Below are 25,524 nucleotides of genomic sequence, written 5' to 3'. Positions count from 1 at the left end.
GGCTCGAGAAAGTCGGATCCTGCTGTGAATGGCAGACATGGAATTTGGGCCGATACCTATCAAGTACGGAACAGTGGGTCTAAAATTGTGATCGAGTTAGAGACGGGGGAAAGTTCACGGGGAGGGGTGGGAGAGGTTAATTCTTCTAGTTCTGTGTCCGTACCACGTGTGTGGTCCTCATCGGAGAGGAGTGACTGATTGCGCATGCTGAGGATGAATTTGGAAATCGATTCCGTAAGGAATGCAGTTGAAGGACATGGAACGGTCTCATTGTACCCTTCACCTTTCACTCGTCCTTGGCTTGCTCTATTTTTCCTCGGCCCGTGATGGCGTTCCAGAAGGAAATGCAAGTTGTTTCTTTGCTCCACTGTAAAAACAAGTAGTTTGTACTTTTGGTGCGTTCAACATGATGGCGTGAATAAGCTTAAGTCCTCAAGAGGAAACCTTAATTCATTGGAAAGCGATTCAATCCTGTGGTTCAACAAAACTTTTTGCAATGATGCCAAAAAAAAACTCGATTAGTTGGACGTGGGGCAGATTAGGAGCACTCGTTATCACTCAAACCCTTTAATAACGAGCTAGAATATGTTGGAATGAGCTGAAGTGGATTTCGCAAAAGAACACTTTGGGTGACGACTGGTTGCCGTAACTATCAGCTGTAGCGGTGTCGGCCCAGCTGCGTTTCCTTTGGGTACGTCGAGCCTTCGCCGCGCCGAACCCCCGCCTCGTTTGGCCTTCCGATCTCTTCCTGACGTCTTGCCAGATGGGATCGCATGTGGAACAGACATGCACATCGTGGGGGCCTAGTTGTCCACAGCGAAATCTGTCCACGGAACCACGTGCGTGTGCATTTTACACCAAGTGAGTGTCACCGCGTGTTCATGTGTGGCGAGTGAATACTTGTTTAAATTTGTCCGAGTTTGATAAGCCAACTGTGCCACGTTTAGTTTCTTCTTCAAAGGGCAATGCAGGTGTTCGATCTTTTACCAGGATTTCATCCAAAGGACAGGTCAAGGTGTAAACTCGACTTGTTTTTACTGCTGTTATCCCATACCACCATTCCCTTTCTCCCCCACCCCCCCCATCATGTGTCCAGTACGTCCTCGCTCCCGTGTACGTTCTCATGTGTCCAGTACGTACTGGTTTCATCAGTTCAAGAGTGTGATAATGCTGTTGATGCAGTGCCCCCTCCCACCCCACCCCCCTTTTCAGAGATTGTGGCAGCAATATTCTTTTCAACCAGTGCACCACCACACAGCGGTCTACTCTCCCGGAAAGACACCGTGGCATCTTTAATGTCCACGAGCGAATGCCAGCGGACAGGACACCCAGCTTAACGTCCCATCCGAGGGATGGCGTGTTCATTGATGCGACACCCAGCCCAGAGTCAACCTTCACGACGGAACAACCCTGAGGATCCAGTCAGTTTTCAAAGGTTTTGTGCCAATTCGAATTGGTGTCATTATCCGGGAGACGACCGCTCTAATGCTCTGAGGTTGTTACCCTCGTTCAAATACCTCGAAATGATGAACTTGCAGGACAGCTCAGAGATCGTGTGCTCACCTCTGAGCTGGCCAGTCTTGGTTCGATTTTTCCAATGAAGTATCGCTTTAGACGACAAAGTTTCGTCCCTGTGTGTTCCATGGCCAGGAAGGCGTTTTGGAGGGATGCGAAGCCGGCCGTCCCATCTGCTGCCCATTAAAGATGCCATATGGTGCTTTGAGGAAAAGATTCGATCTTCGTGTGCTGGAGTCCTGGCCAAATTCCCACTCCTGAATTTCCCATTGGGAAGGCATTGGCAAATGATCCACTGTATTCCATGCCGGGGAAGTCACTTCAGTCGAACCAGTTCTCTTATACAAGTGTCATTTGTTGCGTGCGACTTAAAAACAAGCTATTTGATGAACATGACCAAATGTACAGTATCCGATTTAATTAAAAAGAGTCATTAGTGAAGTAACCAGTGAGGTCAGATGTTTACATCCTTGAAAAGGATGGCCTCGATGTAAACACACTCACTTCTTAGCCGTCTGGCTTGGGTTCGAATCCCAACCCAGCTATAAACTGTCATCCCAGTGTTTCACGGGCAGGGAGAATCAATCATCAGTCTGTGTGTCGTCCCTCGGGTGGATGTTAAGCCAGGTGTCTCATCTGCTGGAATTTGTTGGTGGATGTTGGAGATCCCATGGTTTTCTTTGCGAAGAGTAGGCGAGCTATCGCCAGCACCATGAACGAAGTCCGAATTCCTGTCCTAACTACTGCTGGGAAGGCACATGGCAAACCACCTCGTATAACTCTTGCCGTGGAACTGCTTCGGCAGAACCGACGCTCCGTTAAGAGTACATCTTGCATCATGTTATCAGAATGGCGACAAAGTAAGAACGAGGGCTTGGATCTATCATTCAGCCTCATTGGAACAAGATTTCCTGCAAAGGTTATCACTGATGGGTTGGCCTGGGGAAGCTTGGCCCAAGTCATTCACGAACAGCCTTAGCCAGGCCTGTGGTTCGACGAAAGTGAGGACAAGGATTTGCGATTTGTTCAGGGTGCCGGCGATAACTCGCCTACTCTTCGCGAAGTACACCATGAGATATTTAACAGCCACCAACTAATGCCGGCAGACAGGACACCCAGCTTAACGTCCATCCGAGGGATGACTCACTCATTGATGAATCACCCTGCCTGCAAAACATTAGGATGGCAGTTTACAGCTCGGGCGAGGTTCGATCCCATGCTGGACAGCTCATAGGCTGAGTGTGCAAAACTATAGGACCTTGGCCATCCTGCCAGGTGATGCCATGGTCATAAAAGTTAATTAGCGAACTAGTTTCAGACATAAGTCCAAAAGTTCTCTGCAATGGACTATGCCCTCTTGCAATGGAAGTTGTATCTAAAGTTGCTGTTTGTGCAACCATGTGTGAGGTTGTCACACTGGGGGAGACACCGATTGGAGCTCAAACTTTGGAATCTGTGAGCAGTCATGGAAATCAATGGTCTTGCAAAGGTCTTGCTATGCTCGTGGGATGTGGTTGGAGTTCTGCTGTTCGGGTCTGATTCATAAAAACGTGAGATTATGTCATATGACCTGTGTCCGTACGGTTGTGATTATGAACCACGTGCATTGTGGTTGAGCAGAAAAAGAGAGAAGAATATATATATATATATATATATATATATCCTCCCATGCTCTTCGAGCCAAATAAACTGCATAGAACGACCATGAATGGCTACCCAAGGTAAGCCCTTTACTGTTTCAAACCCTTCCCAGAGTTCCTCCACAGCTGTAAAGACGTTCACAAATAGTTCACACATGAGAATCCCAATGCTACACACCCCCTCAGCTGCCGGACCAGTTTCTTCACTTCCATTCACAGGTGAGAGATGTGAGTAGGTCTTTGTTTTTGAAATATATGTTGACTGCTTTTGACATTTGCATGTGGTACATGTTTGGGAGCCTCAGTGGTGCAAGTGGTCTGTCTGCACCATCGCTGATGATTTGCCAACATTTGATGAAACCGGTCCTGCAACTGAGGGGGCGTGTAGCATTAGGATTCTCGTGTGTACAATTTCTGAACGTCTTCATAGCTGTGGAGGAACTCTGGGAAGGGTTTGAAACAGCAAAGGGCTTAAATTGGGTCGCCTTTCATGGTTGCTTTATGCAGCTTCTTCAGCAAGAAGAGCATGGGAGGAGTCAATTTATTTATATAATCCTAGCCACCTGGGTTTGATTGATTAGGTGAGAGATGATTGGCTATTCCCTCCATTCACAGGTGAGAGATGTGATTGGGTCTTCGTTTTTCATACACACACATACGCACGCACGCACGCACGCACGCACGCACGCACGCACACACACACACACACACGTTGTAAACTGTCCTTGATCATATATTGAAGCTCAAAGTCGACATTTTTATTTTCTTTGTCGTGAGATCGTATAAGGACATAACCATGAAAATGACTCTGTATGGGAGACTAGGTGGGGGTTGGGGAGGGAGTCCGACAGAATGGGATGTGAAGCCAGTTTTTGGAATAAGGAGCGATTGGTTGGATGTGGGAAAGGAATCGTCCCCAGCAGATTGTCCTGGCTCTTATTGATGGCCTTGGCCAAGGTTTTGAGGGCAGGGGGTGGGGGGAATGTGGAAGGCATTGGGGTGGGGGTCGGGTGGTCTGATTGCATCCAGCTTGGGACACAGAAATCTGAATCCTGGTCCACCGCACTTCCCTTCCCGTTTCTCTGTTCATTCATGGTTTGTTCTTCAACTCGAGTTCTCACTGAGCGCAATGCTAATTCGCCGAGCTCTGTTTGTCCATTTCAGACTATATCTCGTTCTCATCCTCATCTTCATCCATCCCAAGATCAGTCTCATCCTACTCTTGTGCTCGGAGAGAGAGAGGAACTGATTGATTGGAGGTAATTTCTGTGAGTGAGTGAGTGAGTGCAGCGAGACTGGAGTGCGACAAATGGAGTTCAGAGAGTAAATTCCGATCACTCTGCAAGGAGGAGGAAATGGAGTCAAATGCATTGCCTAGTTCACATTGAGTGTTGTTGAGTGCACTGAGAGTTATTGAGAGGTGAATGAGGAAAGAGTGATCAGTTGCACAGTGTGGAGTGCTTAGAGCAAGTGTGCAGGCATGTGTGAACTGGCAGTGAATGATTTCCTGCGTTTTTTGCCACATGATCTTCCACAGACGTCTCGGTAGCCATTTCCGTCTCCTCCTCCTTCCCCCCTTTCCACCTCTCCCCCATTTAAACCCCCCTCGCTGTGTTGACTATGTGGACCATAAGTAACCGCAGGAACCTGGGGAGGGAAACGTCCTCAGCTGGTGGGGTCGTGCTGGAGCCTGACAAGCTTGGGAAACAATTAAAGAATTCACAACAACAAAAACGACCCAAGCTCTGATGACCAAGGAGGGATGTGACCGAGGATTTTTGGGGATAAAGGAATGGGTGGAAGAGAGAGAGAGAGAGAGAGAGAGAGAGAGAGAGAGAGAGAGAGAGAGAGAGAGAGAGAGAGAGAGAGAGAGAGAGAGAGAGAGAGAGAGAGAGAGAGAGAGAGAGAGAGAGAGAGAGAGAGAGAGAGAGAGAGAGAGAGAGGTGGTGTGGTGTGGTGTGGGAGAGGTGTGGTGTGGGAGAGGTGTGGGGTGGGGGTTGTGAGATTTGTGCACTAAGGGGTAAAGGGAGGAGAGAGAACTGAGACAGGGAGTGCTGAGAAGCTTTCCCTCTTCCTCCCATTCTTCCTCTCTCCCTCTTCGTTCACTCTCCCTGTTCTTTCTTCCTCCCTCCCTATCCCTCTCCTTTTTAGTCTCCTTCGCTCTCTCTTTCCTCTCCCTGTCCGTTTTTGTCCCGTTCCGAGTGTGTCCTTGTCCCTCCCCCGGGATGTGATTGGGACGTAAAGCTTACGGATGGAGGGCGTGTGACCCGAGAGGGTTCGTTTTGCGCACTTTTTGTAGAGTTTGTAAAGTTTTTATTTATTTATTTTCCTCTCTGCTGCCAGACGCATCCAAAGCTCCCGAGTTCAGAACAAGTTCTCTTATTAGATCATCCCGAAGAGCAAAATGCAGGAGCTGGGAATATGATTTCAGTGAGTGTGTGTGTGTGTAACTTGATGGTTGAATTTGTGACCTGATTTCATGAGTGTATTTGTGGACACACTTAAGTGATGGACTATTCGCCTAAACGAGTGAAAGAAGTGTAAGTTCAGGTCTGTTGCATGGTAGGATAGCTCAGAGATAGTGTAGTTGCCTTTAAGAGGTGTAGTCTGGGTTTGATTCCCAACCCGACTATAAACTGTTCATCCTTGTGCTTCACTGGCATGGCCATCAATGAGTACGCTGTCCTTTGGAGGAGACATTAAGCCAGGTGTTCAGTCCGCTACCATTAGTTTGAACTTGAAGATACCCTGGTACCTTTCATAAAGATCAAGGCATCGTGTGTCGGTACCCTGACAAATACCAAATTCTTCTCCCAAACCAACTCCAGCAAGCGGATGGGCACCACCAGGTCTATTTGTCCATAGACATGCCAACATGGCACTCCAACGATCTTCAACGTCGTGGGACAAACCAGATCAGACAAGTTGAAGTGTACATAACTGACAGAATGAGGATGTGCTTGAACATGACTTTAGTTATTGTGAGAGGCAGTGAGCACCGAATTAAGGAATTTAATGAGCTTAAAAGTGCTTGTCTGAGTGAGGACAACCCACATGTGAATCATTGTGTGTGTGTGCATTGTGAGTGAGGTGAGTGACAATGCAAATTTGTATTGAGTAAGGAATGGAGTATGTCTGGTAGGTGTGTGAATGAAGGAGTGTGGGGACATGTGAGTGCATGTGTTTGAGAGAGCTAGTACATGAGATTGTTAATATTGCTGTGCCCTCAGATGAGTGAAGGCAGATGGTGTCAGGTGCAACTTCCCAGCAGTCGGACCTTGGAGCTGCTGGTTCAGGTGAAAATATCCACTTATTCTGCCTCTCATCCTCTGACGATGCAGTTCTATGGAGAAATTAACCACAATAAGAAAGATCTGATACAAAATTATCTTCCACCCATTCATAACAACGATTAAAGAAACTGCATTTCAGGTGTACGAGCGAACATCCACCACCCGAGTATGTGGTCCAGGAGTGTTGCGGAATGTGCGAAGATTTATGTTAATGGGCAAAAATTCAAGGCATATTTTAACAACTCTTATGTGATATGTGAGTTCAATTTATTTGGACTGGAATGCATGATGAGGTTCTGCTTGCATTTTTGGCACACCAGGCTTCCAGATGTGCTCCTGGGCCAAGTTTACACATCTGGTATTGTTGTCACTTGTGCCTTGGATTTTACCTTTTGGCTTCCTCTGATTACAATTTCTTCTTATTTAGATGATACACATCTATAATTTGTATCTGCATATACGTATATTTATGTCTGCAAATGTGTGGATAATATATATATATATATATATATACATATATATATATATATATATATATATATATATATATATATATATCTTGTTGCGGATTCGCGCCCGCCGGCGTGCTGACGGCCACGTAACTCGAATCGCGGCACGTCGCCCACCGGACGGACAATCCAGTCGTGACCCTCTCGGACTAACGCCGGGAACCAGTCACGGGTGGACCTTTCGGTCTCACCGTGATCGTGCCAATCGGCCCCCGCGTGGGATAGGGTTGCTCGCCAAATTCGACCTACCTAAGTACCCACACGGAGGGTAGACCGGGCGATCGCACCTCGCCGCAGGTCGACTTCGGACACGGGCCACTTAAGCGACCCGTTCCGTACTATCGGGATAACCGAGCGGTGTTATTCGTCGGCCTCGACGGTTCGATTAATTATCGGGCGTCTTAGCCCACGACCAACCCTTTACGTGAAGCAAGATGGGGATTCAATGAAAGAAATGACGAAGCGAAGCGGGAAAACATTTCAACAATAAGCACATTTATTTCGCGATGAACGGAAAGCACACATATACAATTCCACCAAAAGCACATGTAAAAGAAGAAGACAAAAAGCAAATGCAACAATGCAGATCTATCCGACTACCGGGCACTCGGCAACACTTATACAATTTTACTTCACAGACGGCGCCGACAACACATATTCCCAAAGCAAAAGAAAAGAGAACCACCCTCCAGGATGAGGGGTAGGCGGGCCTGGGGCCGAGACCGTGTCGGGCCTACCCGTCTGATGATGAGACGCGAAGTGGCGGTGGTGCCTCAACTCCGCGGGCCTCGCGGACAGTGTCTGGTAGGGGGTGGGAAGGGGGCCCCCTTTTGTCGCACTATCTCAGCGCGGGGGGAAACAGGAGAGGGTTGCTGATGCTCGGGGAAAGGAGGATTTCACAAAATCTCGGGTCCCGCGACGAGCGTCTCCACCACGACCTCGGTCGCGCCGCCGGCCTCTCCCTCCGTAGTTCCCCGAATCCGACGCGAGCACCCCCTCAACCGCCTTCGCCGCCGCCGCCTCTCCACAGCTCCGTCCTCTTCACTCTGACTCCGCGAACTCCCAACTGCCCTGAACTCGACTGACGAACGCAGTCGTTTTTATAAGCCCCGTGGCTTCGCTCTTTCATCTTTGACCCTCTGCCTCCGACCTTTCACCTCGCTCCCCATTGGCCCGAGGAAAAGTGGGCGTGAATGCTTTTTGATCCATGAATTTGCATATAGCGACCGCCCTCCAACGCCCTGGAGGCGGGGCCAAACCGCCCCTCGCTCACCAATTGGACGGAACAAAAGTGGGCGTGAGTCGTTTTTGATCCGTTTTTCTGCGGAAAGTCCGCGATGCTTTTGAACACGCTGCTCGGTGCGCGCCCTACACGAGTCCAGCATCGGTGCCCACGAGTGGCGTGAGATGACGGTGATGCGATGGTGGCGAGTTGTGACGGTAAAGGTCGTGGCGGTTGTGGTGAAGCGGCGTTGTGGTTGGTGGTTGTTGTTGTGATGGCTGTTGAGACGTGGTTGGTGGTGGTAATAATGGCGGCTGGTCCAAAATAAAGATAGTAAAAGAAAAACGGCTATCCTGAAGAGTCGCAGCCCTCATGAATGACATTTATTCCCTCTAGACAACGGGTTTGGGCCTAACTACACATATACTTACCGAGATATCTCACCTAAGGGACCTGAATGGTGGTTTGCGAATTTGGTCAACCACAACAATATATATACATATATATATATATATATATACATATATATATATATATATGAGAACGATATTGTGGATGCGAGTATATATATATATATATATATATATATATATATATATATATATATATATATATATATATATATATATATATATATATATTGTTGTGGTTGACGAAATTCGCAAACCACCATTCAGGTCCCTTAGGTGAGATAACTCGGTAAGTATATGTGTAGTTAGGCCCAAACCCGTTGTTTAGAGGGAATAAATGTCATTCATGCGGGCTGCGACCCTTCTAGATAGCCGTTTTTCTTTTACTATCTTTATTTTGGACCAGCCGCCATTACTACCACCACCAACCACGTCTCAACAGCCATCACACAACAACCACCAACCGCAACGCTGCTTCACAACAACAGCCACGACCTTTACCGTCACAACTCGCCCTCGCAACCATCGCATCACCGTCATTCTCACGCCGCTTGTGGGCACCGATGCTGGACTCATGCGGGGCGCGCACCGAGCAGCGGGTGCAGAGGCACAGCCTTTCCGAAGAAAACGGATCAAAAACGACTCACGCCCACTTCTGTTCCGTCCAATCGGCGAGCGTGGGGCGATTTGGCCCCGCCTCCAGGTGCGTTGGAGTAATATCGCTATATGCAAATTCATGGATCAAAAAGCATTCACGCCCACTTTTCCTCGGTCCAATGGGGAGCCAGTTAGAGGTGAAGGGTCGGAGGTAAAGGGTCGAAGGTGAAGGAGCGAGGCCACGGGGCATATAAGGGGCTGCGTTCGTCAGTCAAGGCAGTTAAGAGTTCGGAGTCAGTGAAGAGTTGGGACGAGTCAAGAGAGGAGTCAGAGAAGGCGGTTGGACGGAGCTGTGGAGAGGTGGCGGCGGCGAAGGCGGTCGAGGGGGTGCTCGTGTCGGAGTCGGGGAGCTGTGGAGGGAGAGGCCGGCGGCGCGACCAAGGTCGTGGTGGAGACGCTCGTCGCGGGACCCGAGACAGGGAGATATCCTCCTTCCCCCGAGCATCAACAACCCCCTCCTGTTTCCCCCCGCGCTGAGATAGTGCGAGAAGGGTCCCCGTTCCCACCCCCTACCAGACACTGTCCGCGAGGCCCGCGGAGTCGGGGCGCCACCACCATCTTGCGGCTCATCATCAGACGGGTAGGCCCGACGCGGTCTCGGCCCCAGGCCCGCCTACCCCCCACATCCTTGAGGGTGGTCCTTTTCTTTTGCTTTGAGTATATGTGTTGTCGGCGCCGTCTGTGAAGTAAAACTGTATAAGTGTTGCCGTGTGCTCGGTAGTCGGTTAGATCTGCATTGTTGCATTTGCTTTTTGTGCATTATTGTGTGTTTCTGCTTCTTTTACATTTGCTTTTGGTGTAATTGTATATGTGTGCTTTCCGTTCATCGCGAAATAAATGTGCTTTATGTTGAACTGTTTTCCCGTTTCGCTTCGTCTTTACCTCTATTGAATCTCCATCTTACTTCACGTAAAGGGTTGGTCGTGGGCTAAAACGCCCGATAATTAATCGAACCGTCGAGGCCGACGATAACACCGCTCGGTTATCCCGATAGTACGGAACGGGTCGCTTCAAGTGGCCCGTGTCCGAAGTCGACCTGCGGCGAGGTGCGATCGCCCGGTCTACCCTCCGTGTGGGTACTTAGGTAGGTCGAATTTGGCGAGCAACCCTATTCCACGCGGGGGGCCGATTGGCACGATCGTGGTGAGGCCGAAAGGTCCACCCGTGACTAGTTCCCGGCGTTAGTCCGAGAGGGTCACGACTGGATTGTCCGTCCGGTGGGCGAGGTGCCGCGATTCGAGTTACGTGGCCGTTCGCACGCCGGCGGGCGCGAATCCGCAACAATATATATATATATATATATATATATATATATATATATATATATATATATATATATATAATATTGTGGTCTCCCACCAGACTCCCGGAATTGTAGGCCGTCGCTCACTGATAATTCCGTGACGTGGTGAGTCGCTTAACCGACCGTGGACGCCAATGCCTCAACCGCATAGCGTAGGGTGTTCCTGCCAGGTGTAATCAGTTTACCTAATTAACCACACGGTTTCGACTCCCGGGGAACCACGCCCTCGATACGCCTTGCCCGAACCGGATCACTCTACCAATTACGGTAGAGTACCAACTACCAACTCCGGATCGGATGCAGCCGAGTGGAACTGCTAAGGACGTACCGGCTGGAATGAACAGATTAATTATCGGGGATAAAGACCCGGCTAAACTCAGATCCGAACCATGCTGGACCAATGAAGGAAAAGACAAAAACGAACTGGGAACATTTCTGCAATAATTTATTTACAATAAGGCGAGCAAAAACATGTGGTACAGGAACAAGTTTATTGGTGTGTTATGTAGGGGACAGAAGAGAGAGATGTGCGACAATTTTTACAACAACTTACAAAAGCAGACATTGCAGACTTACGTGAGAATAATACAGGCAAGAATTACAGTAATCAAAAACTTAAACAGTTTTTACTTAATGGACAGGCACCACACACTCAGAGACACACTCGGACAAAATAAACCCAGTTGAATGGCAAAGAACTTTTGCAGCCACGGACGGAGGGAGCTGAGGTCACAGTTCTTTTGGTACCTGAACGTTCCGAGGAAAGGGATGCTCCGTGGTGCGGCACCAGGTAGAGGTCGTGCAGTTCGGCCCACAGCCGCACATGTGGAGACCGTGTCTGCAAAGGAGCCTGGGTGGAGAGCGCCGAGTCCAAGGTATGAACGGGGCTGCAGACAGGAGCAGGACCCGACCGAGGCCTGGTCGAGGTCTTTTCAGCTCTCTTACAACGAACGAACAAACGAACTTTCAAATCCAACCAGCGAACCTCTTCCTCCCTCAACCAACAACGAAGTCTCCGACTCTCTCACTCTACTCTGAGGATGGTGTCATAACTTATAGATCCCCAAGGGCAGGGAGGGGTCTTGGCGAAGCCGACGTCATCCTCCGTCCTGATTGGATAGGGCCTTCATGGGGTCCGCCCTTTCTGGGTAGGGTTTCAGCCAGGCCGGGAAAGCCCGCCCACTTCACGCGTGTCTGGACCCGTCAAGAAGGAATTGGAACGTTTGGGGAAGCCGAGGAACTGGAACAGCGACCGCGAAGATTTTGCCTCGAGAAACGAGCCTCCGGAGACAGCAGATGTACAATGGTGCGCTGTGGCCAGCGAACCAAGGGCTGCAAGCACTATGGTACCGTGGATCGTAATGGAGGGGATATTAATGATTGATTAATCTAACTAAAAAAACATCGCAACGCACCCCAGTGTCTTCCCACTACACACAAGGTAGGGATCTATCTACACATATACTTATGGCGTAACTTCGGGACAACTGTATGTTTGTATGCACATGGTTCCTAGAACCATAACAATATATATATATATATATATATATATATATATATATATATATATATATATGTATATCTATATGTATATATATGTATATCTATATGTATATATATATATATGTATATATATGTATATCTATATGTATATATATGTATATCTATATGTATATATATATATATATGTATATATATGTATATATATGTATATATATATATATATATATATATATATATATGTATATATATATAGGCTAGTGTTGGCGCAGTGGTAAGAGCAGTGGCTTGGGACCCAAGAGGTCCTGAGTTCAAGCCCCGTTGGGACACTGAATTAATATATGTATGTATTGTACTGTACTGAATTGGGAGATGCTTAGCAGGCAGACACGAAGCGGAGGAACAGTCGAGCCGGGCTGTGTTGCACGAGTGCGAGCCCGGGCGTACTGTGCCCGCGGCTCTCCTTTATTCCGTACGCGGTACACTCACGAGCCGGCCGACTCCAGCATTACTACGACGCCTCAGACGGCGTGCACACCTCATATCCCTCGCCGACCCCCACGGCCACTCCTCCAACCATCACGCCCATCATGCATCATCATCATGCCCCTCCCCGCGGGCATGACTACACCACACTCCTCCCTCCTAAAAGTATGATTATTAAATGATCAGTATTATAAGAAGCATAGACAACACGAAGAACCTCGGTATAATAATCATGCAAATAAAATGAAAACAGCGAAGTATAACAGCACATCACATCATATAATGCGTGGAAGCGAGCTACTGGAGAAGCACAGCAGCACGACTCAGCAAACCCGCCCCCAGGCAGACCTGAAACAGATAAACCTTTCGAGGCCGGACCCCCGCTGTCTGGAACCCGCGGCGCCACCGCCAGACCCAACCGACCTTGGTGGGGGCGCTGAACAGCACCCTTGGCCGGAAGCAACAAACACTCCCCAACCCTCACGCACCATAATCAGTTGAGATTCCACCGCATGGCCAAAACGGCCTTGAGCGCACCCAGAGAGCCACGCACCAGGCGCCAGGCACGTCTGACCTCGCTGAAAGCAGAGGTGGGGGTAACGCCGACCAGCGCACGAGTCCCGGCTCCGAGTCGATCTCCGAGACCCACACGGCAGTTAGACGGTAGTAATTCCATTTAAACCCCACTTCAACCATAAGCTCGTTATAAATCAATAGGAATAACATTCGAACCATTGCGAATTCATTTTTCCGTACAGCGCGCTTTTTTGATAAAATCCCAGTACAAGACAAAGCAATTACCTGCGGCCTGGAGCAACTGGAGGCCAATAAACCCTCTTTATTCGCCCCCACATCACATTGATCATAACACCAACTCCATTGACTGATCTCCGCCACATCCACTTTTACACGAGAACTGCTGGCATTTATTTCAACAACATTAAACTGCATTACTAGAGCAAGGAAAAGCACATATGCCATGAACAACAACCCACAACCCACATCACGAGTCCGCTTCTTGGTTGTCGACTTGATGCTGCGACTCGCGACTCCCTTTAACGCCACGGGCGCACCGCCACCTGTTGAAGCTGCCTGAACCACACCGATGCGCATTGCCTCCCGAACCTTGCCACAGCGCGGGAACTCATCACGAACGAAGCGCGGGAACTCATCGCGAGAGCTGATATGGCTCTCGCCGCTCCTGGAGCACACATCATCGCCGCAGGCAGCAACGAACGGTGGCTCCCGCTGCATCGACGCGGCCCCCGCCGCCAGCGCCTCGCCCTCGGTACTCGACGAAGGTCTCGAAGAGAGCACTGGCACATCTGGAGGCACGAACCGGAACCCGTTCCGACCCAAAAGGGTCCGGCTCGCCGAGCCCGGCTCCTGCTCCGGCTCGCCGGCATCATCATGCCCCGGCTGCAGGCTGATCTCCAGGTCACTGGGGCCCTGCTGCGGTGCCCCTTCGCTCCCGGTGCGATCGTGCTGCGGTGCCCCTTCGCTCCCGGTGCGACCGTGCTGCGGTGCCCCTTCGCTCCCGGTGCGACCGTGCTGCGGTGCGCGCTCTCGTCCCGCACCGCTAGGCGTGCGAACACCCTGCGGCACTTGAGCCATCGCGCGGACTTGCGCGGTCACCAGTGTCTGCTCGACAGATGAAACAGTTGCGATCGCCGAGTCGAATGTGATGTCGGTCAATGGCTGCTCGCAGACAATGTCAATGGCTGCTCGCAGACCAGAAATAAAATGATCTCTGAACCGTGCCGGATGCTCCTCTGCCGTGAATTTGCACGGCACAGCCGAATGCGATGCGCGGCCAGCACGAGTGGACTCAATTCGACACCCGATCCGTGCCTCGCTCACTTCCCCCCCCCTGCCACTGATCTTGTCATTTCCGGATCAATCGCAAGCAGGTTTCGACGCAGGACGGAAGGATCGCCTCGAACACCGCCATCTATGAACGCAACAATGGGCGATGACCCTCGGCCCACACACCGTAGACGACCTCGAGAGCCCAGACCGCCGTCCGAGTGATTGCATTGCCACGCTCGCCCACGACCCGCGCCGCAGACCGTGCGCATGGCCGTGCGTGCCTGGCCCATCGCGATGACCCCTAGACCATCTGCTGTGTCCCGACCATCGAGACCTCGGACATTCTCCAGAGCTTGCGCGACGTCCAACGCCGCGTTCGAGCCGAAACGCGTATCCTCGACAAAACGAACAAGAAAATGAACCAAACGAACGAACGTTGCCCACTCGACGTGGCCGGCGAGACCCGACGAAGGCGGGCACGCGTACGTTTGCCATGCACCGACTCTTTGCCATGTTCGCGCTGGCGAGACCTTTGGCTCCGTAGCCTGGAACCGCACGGGTCATTTGCCGCCCTTACACACGTCGATTCGAAGATCCTCGTTCGCCAACTGTACTGTACTGAATTGGGAGATGCTTTGCAGGCAGACACGAAGCGGAGGAACAGTCGAGCCGGGCTGTGTTGCACGAGTGCGAGCCCGGGCGTACTGTGCCCGCGGCTCTCCTTTATTCCGTACGCGGTACACTCACGAGCCGGCCGACTCCAGCATTACTACGACGCCTCAGACGGCGTGCACACCTCATATCCCTCGCCGACCCCCACGGCCACTCCTCCAACCATCACGCCCATCATGCATCATCATCATGCCCCTCCCCGCGGGCATGACTACACCACATGTATATGTGTATATATATATATAAAACCAAGTCGAAAACACCAGGGGGTTGACTCAGCCTGCCATCCTTCCGAGGTCGGCGAAATGAGCACCAGTTGTACTGGGCCCGGTGTATGCCCCGGTTAGAATAGGTGTACCATATCCCTGTGTGTCGTAAGAGGCGACCAGGGTTGCGTCAGGAAGGGCATCCGGCGTAAAAACCTATGCCAAATCATTATGCGGACAACAAAACGAATTTCCATACCGGATCGGTCGAGGCCCGGGTTACCAACGACCGCCACCGGTACCGGTGGTCAGCAGGGTACCAGTGGAAATTGTGCTACTGCTGGGCGAAGGAGGAGAAGGAGACGGGGAAGGCGAGTCTGGAGGCAGTGGGAGAGGGGGAAGGGTAGAAGTGTGGAGGTGAGAGTTGGAACTCTGAATGTTGGGACGATGACTGGCAAAGGGCGAGAGTTGGCTGATATGATGGAGAGAAGAAAGGTGGACATACTGTGTGTACAAGAGACCAAGTGGATGGGGAGTAAGGCGAGGAGCATTGGAGGTGGTTTCAAAATGTTCTACCATGGTGTGGATGGGAGGAGAAATGGTGTCGGGATAATCCTGAAGGAAGATCATGTCAAGAGGGTATTGGAGGTGAGGAGAGTGTCTGACCGAGTGATGAGTGTGAAGTTGGAAATTGAAGGGGTGATGATGAATGTCATCAGTGCATATGCCCCACATATGGGGTGTGAGATGGAATATAAAGAAGATTTCTGGAGTGAGTTAGATGAAGTGGTGGAGAGTGTATCCAAGGATGAAAGAGTGGTGATTGGAGCAGATTTCAATGGACATGTTGGGGAAGGGAATAAAGAGGATGAGGAGGTGATGGGGAGGTACGGTCTCAACAAGAGAAATGTGGAAGGGCAAATGGTGGTAGAGTTTGCAAAAAGAATGGAAATGGCAGTGGTAAACACGTATTTCAAGAAGAAGGAGGAACACAGGGTGACATACAAGAGTGGAGGAAAGTGCACACAGGTGGATTACATCTTAAGTAGGAGATGCAACCTGAAAGAGATTAGTGACTGTAAGGTTGTGGCAGGGGAGAGTGTAACTCGACAGCATCGATTGGTGGTCTGTAGGATGACTTTAGAGGTGAGGTTGAGGAAGAGAGTGAGGGCTGAACCAAGGACCAGATGGTGGAAGCTGAAGGAGGAAGACTGTTGCGTGAAATTTAGGGAGGAGGTGAGACAGGCGTTGGATGGTGGTAAAGATGGGTGGGATGATTGGGCAACGACAGCAGAAGTTTTGAGGGAGATAGCGAGGAAGGTACTTGGTGTGACATCTGGACAGAGGAAGGAAGATAAGGAGACTTGGTGGTGGAATGAGGAAGTACAGGAAAGTATAAGGAAGAATGGGTTGGCGAAAAAGAAGTGGGATAGTCAGAGAGATGAAGAAAGTCGGCAGGAGTACAAGGAGTGGCGTGGAAAAGCAAAAAGAGAGGTGGCAAAGGCCAAGGAAAAGGCATATGACGAGCTGTATGAGAAGTTGGATACAAAAGAAGGGGAAAAGGATTTATACCGATTGGCAAGACAGAGGGACCGAGCTGGGAAGGATGAGCTGCAGGTTAGGGTGATAAAGGATGCAAATGGGAATGTGCTGACGAGCGAGGAGAGTGTGTTGAGAAGGTGGATGGAGTACTTTGAGGAGCTGATGAATGAAGAAAATGAGAGAGAGAGAAGGTTGGAAGAGGTGGAGATAGTGAATCTGGAAGTGGGGTGGATCAGTAAGGATGAAGTGAGGACTGCTATGAAGAAGATGAAAAGTGGAAAGGCGGTTTGCCCAGATGGTATACCAGTGGAGGCATGGAAGTGCTTAGGAGAGATGGCAGTGGGGTTGTTAACCAGGTTGTTTAATAAAGTCTTGGAAAGTGAGAGGATGCTGGAGGAGGGGAGATTAAGTGTACTTGTTCCGATTTTCAAGAATAAGGGTGATGTGCAGAGCTGTGGAAATTACAGAGGGATAAAGTTGTTAAGCCACACCATGAAGTTGTGGGAAAGAGTAGTGGAAGCTCGGTTGAGAGGAGAGGTGACGACCTGTGAGCAGCAATATGGGTTTATGCCAGGAAAGAGCACCACTGATGCGATGTTTGCTTTGAGAATGTTGATGGAGAAGTATAGTGAAGGCCAGAAAGAGTTACATTGTGTGTTTGTGGATTTAGAGAAAGCTTATGATAGGGTGCCAAGAGAGGAGTTGTGGTATTGTATGAGGAAGTCGGGAGTGGTGGAGAAGTATGTGAGGATCGTGCAGGATATGTATGAGGACAGTGTGACAGCGGTGAGGTGTGCGGTAGGAATGACGGACCGGTTTAAGGTTAAAGTGGGATTGCACCAAGGATCGACTCTGAGCCCTTTCCTGTTTGCAATGGTGATGGACAGGTTGACGGACGAGATCAGACTGGAGTCTCCATGGACCATGATGTTCGCGGATGACATCATGATCTGTAGGGAGAGTAGGGAGCAAGCTGAATCGAGCCTTGAGAGGTGGAGGTACGCACTGGAGAGAAGGGGAATGTTAGTCAGTAGGAGTAAGACGGAGTACATGTGCGTAAATGAGAGGGAGGGTGGTGGTATGGTGCAGTTGCAAGGAGTTGAGGTGGGGAAGGTGGATTGGTTTAAATACTTGGGATCAACTGTCCAAAGTAACGGAGAGTGTGGGAGAGAAGTGAAAAAGAGAGTGCAGGCAGGATGGAGTGGGTGGAGAAGAGTTGCAGGAGTGATTTGTGACAGAAGGGTAGCTGCAAGAGTGAAGGGGAAAGTATACAAGACGGTAGTGAGACCAGCTATGTTGTATGGTTTGGAGGCGGTGGCGCTAACAAAAAGACAGGAAGCAGAGCTGGAGGTGGCAGAGTTAAAGATGCTGCGATTCTCGTTGGGAGTGACGAGGATGGATAGGATAAGAAATGAGTGTATTAGAGGGACAGCGCAGGTAGGACGGTTTGGAAACAAAGTGAGAGAGAGGCGAGATTGAGATGGTTTGGACATGTGCACAGGAGGGAAACGGAGTATATCGGGAGAAGGATGTTGAAGATGGAGCCGCCAGGCAGGAGGAGAAGAGGAAGGCCAAAGAAGAGGTTCATGGATGCGGTGAGGGCGGACATGCGGGTGGTTGGAGTGTCAATGGAAGATGTGGAGGATAGAGCGAAATGGAGACGGTTTGTCCGCTGTGGCGACCCCTAACGGGAGCAAGCCGAAAGAGGAAGAAGAAGATATATGTATATGTATATGTATATATATATGTATATGTATATGTATATATATGTATATGTATATATATGTATATGTATATATATATATATATATATATATATATATATATATATATATATATATATATATATATATATATATATATATATATATATATATATATATATATATATATATATATATATATATATATATATATATATATATATACACACACACACACAGGGTGTTTCAAAAAGAGTGATGCAACTTGAAATGTTTATTTACAAAGAAACAGAAACCTCAGGAACGTGAACCAAACATTTCTTGAAAGCTTTTGACATGGTATTTTCTATCAATCATTGCTATTGCAGTAAGTCACTGTGAGAGTTCGTGAGAGAGCAAAGTCTGAAATTGGCATTTACACAAAATCCTTGTAATTGATGTTCTCGATGTGTGCCCCTCCACAGTTCAGACAGGCATTGATCCTGACTCCAAAGTTCTGTCCAACTTTCCTGTAGGTCTCACATGGCACTGTTTGAAGGTAGTCTGACATTTCCTGCTTCAGATCATCCAGTGTGGTGTAGACAGAGCCCTTGGCAGACCCCAGAACCAGTAGACCAGAGGGTTCAAGTCTGGGCTATGGGGTGCCCAGTCATGAGCAGTGCCCAGGGCAATGAGGCGGTTTCTGAGGAGCTGACACAGGAAAGTGATGATCTGACAAACCAGCTGTCTGCGGGGGTGCACCATCCTGCATAAACGAGGTCATGCTAAGCTGGTTTGCGGTGACCTTTTGGGCTCGATCATTTTGGAACTTCTGGAGCATGGACCGATCGTGCTCACCTTTGATCGTCACCATCCTGCTGTTGTCATTCTCAAACCAGTAAAGCCCTCGTGTTCCCCCATCTGGCATTGAAGGCGCAGATCTCCTCAGGTGGTTCTGCCCCCAGAAAATGTTATGGTTGTTGATAAGTGGAAATGGGCTTCATCATTTTACCAGATCCGGTTGATCCAGTTTGGGTACTGCTCCATCCTATCACTGAGCCAATTGCACATATCAAGTCTCCTTCTCATGTCATCTTCACTAAGTTTATGCCGAATAAAGATGATTTATGGGAAAAACTTCACTTCCTTAGTGATGATACGCCAGACTGATGTTGGTTTGAAGCCGAGCTCCTGGGAGCACCGGCGGTGGGACTTCTTGGGACTGTCCACTGCAGAATCCGACACGGCATCGATGTTGGCTTGGCTCGTGGTTACTGATGCTGGCCTGCCTGCCACTGTTGCTCTTGCTCTGGTTGTGCACTGTACCTTGTGCTCAAAATGTTTCATAATACGTTGAATGGCACAATTTGTGGGTCCATCATGTGTTCTGAGGTCATATTCCCGGCAGAACCTCTGGCAGGTATCTACATATGATTTAGCCTGAGACCACAGAGCCACCACTTTTGTCTTCTTCTTCACTGTCAGTGGCATAGTTGAGCTATGGAGCTAGAAATTCCAGGAAACAAATAGCCTACCAACACCAACAAACCCTGACTAGGAAAACAGTATAGGTCAAGAAAAGAAATGGCAGGAAGTCAAAGTTGTTTCAATCTTTTTGAAAAACCCTGTATTTATATTGTTACGGCCACAGGTACCGAGTGTATCATGAGGGGGTTCATCCCCGTTTCTCCTCGGAAGAGCCGGACCTGGGGCCACCGTTCACAATTAACTTTGTGATACGGTGGGTTGCTTTAGAACCACAAACGCCAATCAGTTAACTACAAGTTCCAGTGTCCACAGTCTAATTTTACCGTTTAATTAGAGGTCACGTGACTTCCTGAATGGGGAGTGCGCCCTCGGCAAAGCACCAATCTTATCTTGATTAGATCTTAATTAGGGCGGCCAAGTGTTTAACCGCTGGTGCGTGCCGACTATTACAGGTCAATTAGTTTGGTAATTACCTTCCAGTCTCTCTAGGTTCGGACAATGTTGGATCAATAGAAGGAAAGGACAATCACGGACAGGTTGAAACGTCAACAAGCAATTTATTAACAAGGAAAAAATAAATAAACGGAAGAACTTTTTATTTCCTTGTGGTGAAAATAGGGAAATTCAAATCAATTAAAATAATCTCAAGCAAATGAAGAATTAATCAGGCATTGATAGAAAAACAGAAAAAGAGCAGATGCTTCTCACTATGCCTTAGTTAACAATTGTACACTAGACATGGGTACCCAGCAGATCATTCAGGGGGAAGAGAAATCCGGTCTCGGCTTACCAAGGAGAAAGTCGTCGTGCATCAAATAAAATGTCCCAAAATGTGTGAATGTGCCTTGGTCCGCTGCCAGCGCACTGCCTCGCCGTGCACCCACCTGCAAACAGGCTCGAACACCAATTGACGTCACGTTGTCAGCCCCAGGAACCAGGGACGCCAATAATCAGGTATGAGCACAACCAGCAGGAACAATCCAACCGTCACCCACTTTCTGGAGCCGCAACCAACGGACAGCTGCAAGGTGCTGCAAGAAGCTGTAAGGTGCTGAGGAACTGTGAGGCACTGTAAAAGCTGCAAGGCCCTGAGGCACCGTAAAAGCTGCAAGGCACTGAGGAACTGTGAGGCACTAAAAGCTGCAAGGAACTGTGAGGCACTGCGAGGTACTGTGGCACTGTAAGGCTGTCACCAGAGATCAGAGCTGCAAGGCCGTCACCAACTGTCACAAACTCAACTGTCTCCAGCTCACCAACCGTCTGACTTGAAGTGACTGGAGCTGAAAATAGCCGTCACCCAGCTGTCACAAAAACTCTCAGAGCTGTAAGAAGCCGCAACCAGCTATCACCAACTGTCACAAAACTGTCGCCCCGTCCTTTTAAGAGGCAGCCAGTCTGGGTGGAGCCTCAAGCAGACTTCAGCCAAATCCATCTTGCCTATTGGCGCATCGTTGCACGTGACAAACCGCCAATCTCGCGATCATTCCTTCCTTACCAGAGCGAGATGGAACCCCAAATCAGCACAGGCTTGGCTTACGATGCCATGTTTGTGGTGCTGTGCGAATGGCAGAAAACAGCCATTTGCCTGAATTACCGAGCGAAAACGTGAAGCGCTCATAAAACGTCAACAACAACCATCCACAGAGCTGCCAAACGGGGCGTCAAACGTCGATGGAAAAAGGTGGAGACCAACGTCGGTGAAAGAAGTGGGTGTCGAATGTCGATGGACAATAGGTGAGTGAGGTAAATGATCCACAGCCATATTTGAACATGAGAATAACTGCTCAGGAAAATCCCAGGGTGTGCTAAATCAAATGTCCAATAAGTCCAAGGTCGAAATAAATCGTCCACCTCCAAGCCAATGTGTCTTGATGGAAAGGGGTTAGACGAGCCTCCGTTGGGCTAACGGTTACCTCATGTGCATGAATGTGTCTGTCGTAAAGAGAAAATGGCCATCCTCTAAGAAAGGGAATCTATTCCATACCCTTCTGAATGCATCAAAGTTAGAATCCCACCAGACATGGGGATGGGTCTATCCTTGACATGCATTTAGGGAAATAACTGTCTGAGGACCTAAATGTTTGTATGCATATGTCGGATCCGATTCTGAAATCCATAACAATATATTTTAGATATACTTTACACATGTGTATATATTTAGATTAAAATTATTAAAACTCTCATCGTGTGTGTGTGTGTGTGTGTGTGTGTGTGTGTGTGTGTGTGTGTGTGTGTGTGTGTGTGTGTGTGTGTGTGTGTGTGTGTGTGTGTGTGTGTGTGTGTGTGTGTGTGTGTGTGTGTGTATATATATATATATATATATATATATATATATATATATATATATATATATATAGTGTCCCAAAAAAAAAATAGAACTTTTAAAATGCTTAGTTTGATCCTAAAAAAACAGTAATTTTGTCACTAATGCTTCATTTCTTGTTGCAGAGACCCTGAAGTTTATTTTGATACAAAGCAAGCCCCAGAAAAATGCCAAGACCGACCGTACAACAACGGACGAAAATTGTTGAACTTTGGCACCAGACGAAAAGTGTCATAAAGGTGCAACGTCTTGACTCGAGACATTTTGGTATCCACTTGTGCCATGCGCCAAACTTTCGGACAATAAAGTGCACCATCGCAAAGTTTACCAATGTGGGAACCATCTGTGACCTTCACAAGGGTCACAGTGGTAGGAAGAGGACAGGTCGTAGTGAAGAAAATGTGGAAATGATGAGACAGGCGGTCGTTCAGAGTCCAAAAAAAATCGATTCGACGACTTTCTGCCGAGACAAACAATCATAAGAGCACCGTTCAGAGGATCCTTCGCCAAGACATTCATGCCTTTCCAAACAAGGCATTTTCTCAACCAACATTTTGAGGGCTGCTTTATCTCCCCCTACGAAGACGTTGAGTGGCTACCGTATTCCCCTGACCTTACTCCTCCAGACTTCTTCTTGTGGGGGTATCTCAAGGACAGGATCTATGGAAACCCTAGGCCTCAGACTCTTGATCAGCTGAAGGAAAACATCCACTGAGAAATCCAGAACATTCCTCAGGAAACGTTTCCCAAAGTGATGGAGAACATGACAACACGTTTGCAGGCAGTGATCGGACAACGTGGAGCCGACGTTGAACATGTGGTCTAAAAGAAAACGACGATTCTATACCAAAATTTAAATTTTGGTGGAAATTTTGACATTGGTATAATAAACCAACCTTTCAGTTTTCTATCCAGCCCTATATCTTTTTTAAAAATATATGTTATGACCATCTTCTTTGCAGATGAAAAGTTGCATATTTTTTTGGGACACCCATATATGTATGTGTAATATATATATTGTTGCGGTCTTCGCGCCCGCCGGCGTGCGACGGCCACGTAACTCGAATCGCGGCACGTCGCCCACCGGACGGACAATCCAGTCGTGACCCTCTCGGACTAACGCCGGGAACCAGTCATGGGTGGACCTTTCGGTCTCACCGCGATCGAGCCAATCAGCCCCCGCGTGGGATAGGGTTGCTCGCCAAATTCGAACTACCTAAGTACCCACGCGGAGGGTAGACCGGGCGATCGCACCTCGCCGCAGGTCGACTTCGGACACGGGCCACTTAAGCGACCCGTTCCGTACTATCAGAATAACCGAGCGGTGTTATCGTCGACCTCGACGGTTCGATTAATTATCGGGCGTATTCAGCCCACTACCAACCCTTTACGTGAAGCAAGATGGGGATTCAATGGGGGAAAAGACGAAGCGAAGCGGGAGAACAGTTCAACAATAAAGCACATTTATTCGCGGCACACGGGAAGCACACAAATACAATTCCACCAAATGCACACAAAAAAAGAAAACACAATTCCATTTACACAAAAAGCAAACATAAAAGTGAAAACACAGTGCAGAGCTAATACCGACTACCGAGCACACGGCAACACTTATACAATTCTACTTCACAGACGGCGCCGACAACACATACCCAAAACCAAGGAAAAGAAATCCCCCAAGAATGGGGCAGGCCTGGGGCCGAGACCGGGTCGGGCCTACCCGTCTGGTGATGAGACGCGGAGCGGCGATGGCCCCGCAACCCGCGGGCCTCGTGGACAGTGCCTGGCAGGGGGTGGGAACGGGGCCCCCTTGGTCGCACTATCTCAGCGCGGGGGGAAACAGGAGGGGGTTGCTGATGCTCGGGGTATAGAGGATCTTTATTATGTGCGACGAGCGTCTCCACCTCGGCCAGGTCGCGCTGTCGGCCTCCCTCGGGTGCAGCTTCCTGCACGACGCGAGCACCCCCTCGTCTGGTGTCGCCGCCTTTCCACCGCTCCGTCCCCTCCGTTCCGACTCCAACGCACACGACGAGCAGCTCCACCGCCCGCGAAGTCTTGACCCTCTGCTTCCGACTCTCCTCTTCTTGACTCTCCGACCCGTTCTTGTTTGCGACTCTCCGCTTTTTCTCTTTCTGACTGACGAACACCGTCCTTTTATCCCCCCGTAACTTCGCCTTTGACCCCCTCCCTTTGACCTTTCACCTCGCTCCCCATTGGCCCGAGAAAAAGTGGGCGTGAAGGCTTTTTGATCCACAAATTTGCATATATCGATCGTTCTGGAGGCGGGGCCAAATCGCCCCTCGCTCACCGATTGGACGGCAAAAAGTGGGCGTGTGTCGTTTTTGATCCGTTTTTGAAGCAGAAAATCCGTGGTTTTGTACACGCTGTTCGACGCGCGTTCTGCATGAGTCCAACACCGGTACCCACAGCGGGGCAAGAACGGTGGCGATGCTACGGTGGCGAGGTGTGATGGGAAGGTCGTGGCGGTTGTGGTGAAGCGGTGGTTGTGGTTGTAATTGTGATGGTAATCCTGGCGGTTGGTCCAAAATAAAGATAGTGAAAGAAAAACGGCTATCCTGAAGAGTCGCAGCACGTATAAATGACATGTATTCCCACTAGACAACGGGTTTGGGCCTAACTACACATGCACTTACCGAGATACCTCACCTAAGGGACCTGAATGGTGGTTTGCGAATCTGGTAACCACAACAATATATATATATATATATATATATATATATATATATATATATATATATATATATATATATATATATATATATATATATTGTTGCGAATTCGCGCCCGCCGGTGTGCGATCGGCTGCTCGACTCGAATGGCGGCCGCTTTGCCCACCGGAACGGACAATTCAGTTGTGACCCTCTCGGAACAACGCCGGGAGCTAGTCACGGGTGGGGATTTAACCTTACCACGATCGTGCCAATTGCCCACCCGCGGAGGATAGGGTTGCTCGCCAAATTCGATCTACCTAAGTACCTGCGTGAATGGTCGACCGGGCGATCGTACCACGCCACAGGCCGACTCCGGACACGAACCGCTTAAGCGGTCCGTTCCGTCCTACAGTGATAACCGAGCGGTGTTATCGTCGGCCTTGACGGTTCCGATTAATTACCGGGATGTTGAACCCACTACGAACCCCTTACGTGATGCAAGATGGAGAGTCAAACAAAGGAAAGGACACAGCGAAATGGGGAACAAGTTCACACAAGCACGTTTATTCGCACACACAGACAAGCACGTATCTAC

The 25,524-nt window shown here is 49.1% G+C and overlaps 1 protein-coding gene across 7 annotated transcripts in view; it reads left to right on the top strand.

Moving 5' to 3' along the window:
- The first annotated feature begins 171 nt into the window (after positions 1-171).
- Positions 172-25,524, top strand: part of LOC147008916 (FERM domain-containing protein 4A-like) — a 76,829-nt gene continuing 51,476 nt past the window's right edge. Inside the window, exons 1-4 of one of the 7 annotated variants that reach the window (XM_085864606.1) lie at positions 174-861; positions 1,213-3,065; positions 4,320-4,414; positions 6,386-6,451. In XM_085864606.1, the coding sequence (XP_085720732.1) occupies positions 6,386-6,451 (66 nt within the window). In that variant the 5' untranslated portion in view covers positions 174-861; positions 1,213-3,065; positions 4,320-4,414. Of the gene's footprint in view, positions 862-1,212; positions 3,066-3,359; positions 3,375-4,187; positions 4,415-5,498; positions 5,586-6,385; positions 6,452-22,382; positions 23,139-25,524 lie in introns of those variants that run through there. The other 6 variants (XM_085864604.1, XM_085864608.1, XM_085864607.1 and 3 more) reach the window with 6 other exon arrangements.

Source organism: Eptatretus burgeri, chromosome 18, assembly GCF_056783735.1.
Source record: "Eptatretus burgeri isolate ZD-2024b chromosome 18, Ebu_testis_v1, whole genome shotgun sequence".
NCBI classification, from domain to species: Eukaryota; Metazoa; Chordata; class Myxini; order Myxiniformes; family Myxinidae; genus Eptatretus; species Eptatretus burgeri.
The sequence above is the reverse complement of the archived record's forward strand: the minus strand, read 5'-3'. Positions and strand labels throughout refer to the sequence as shown.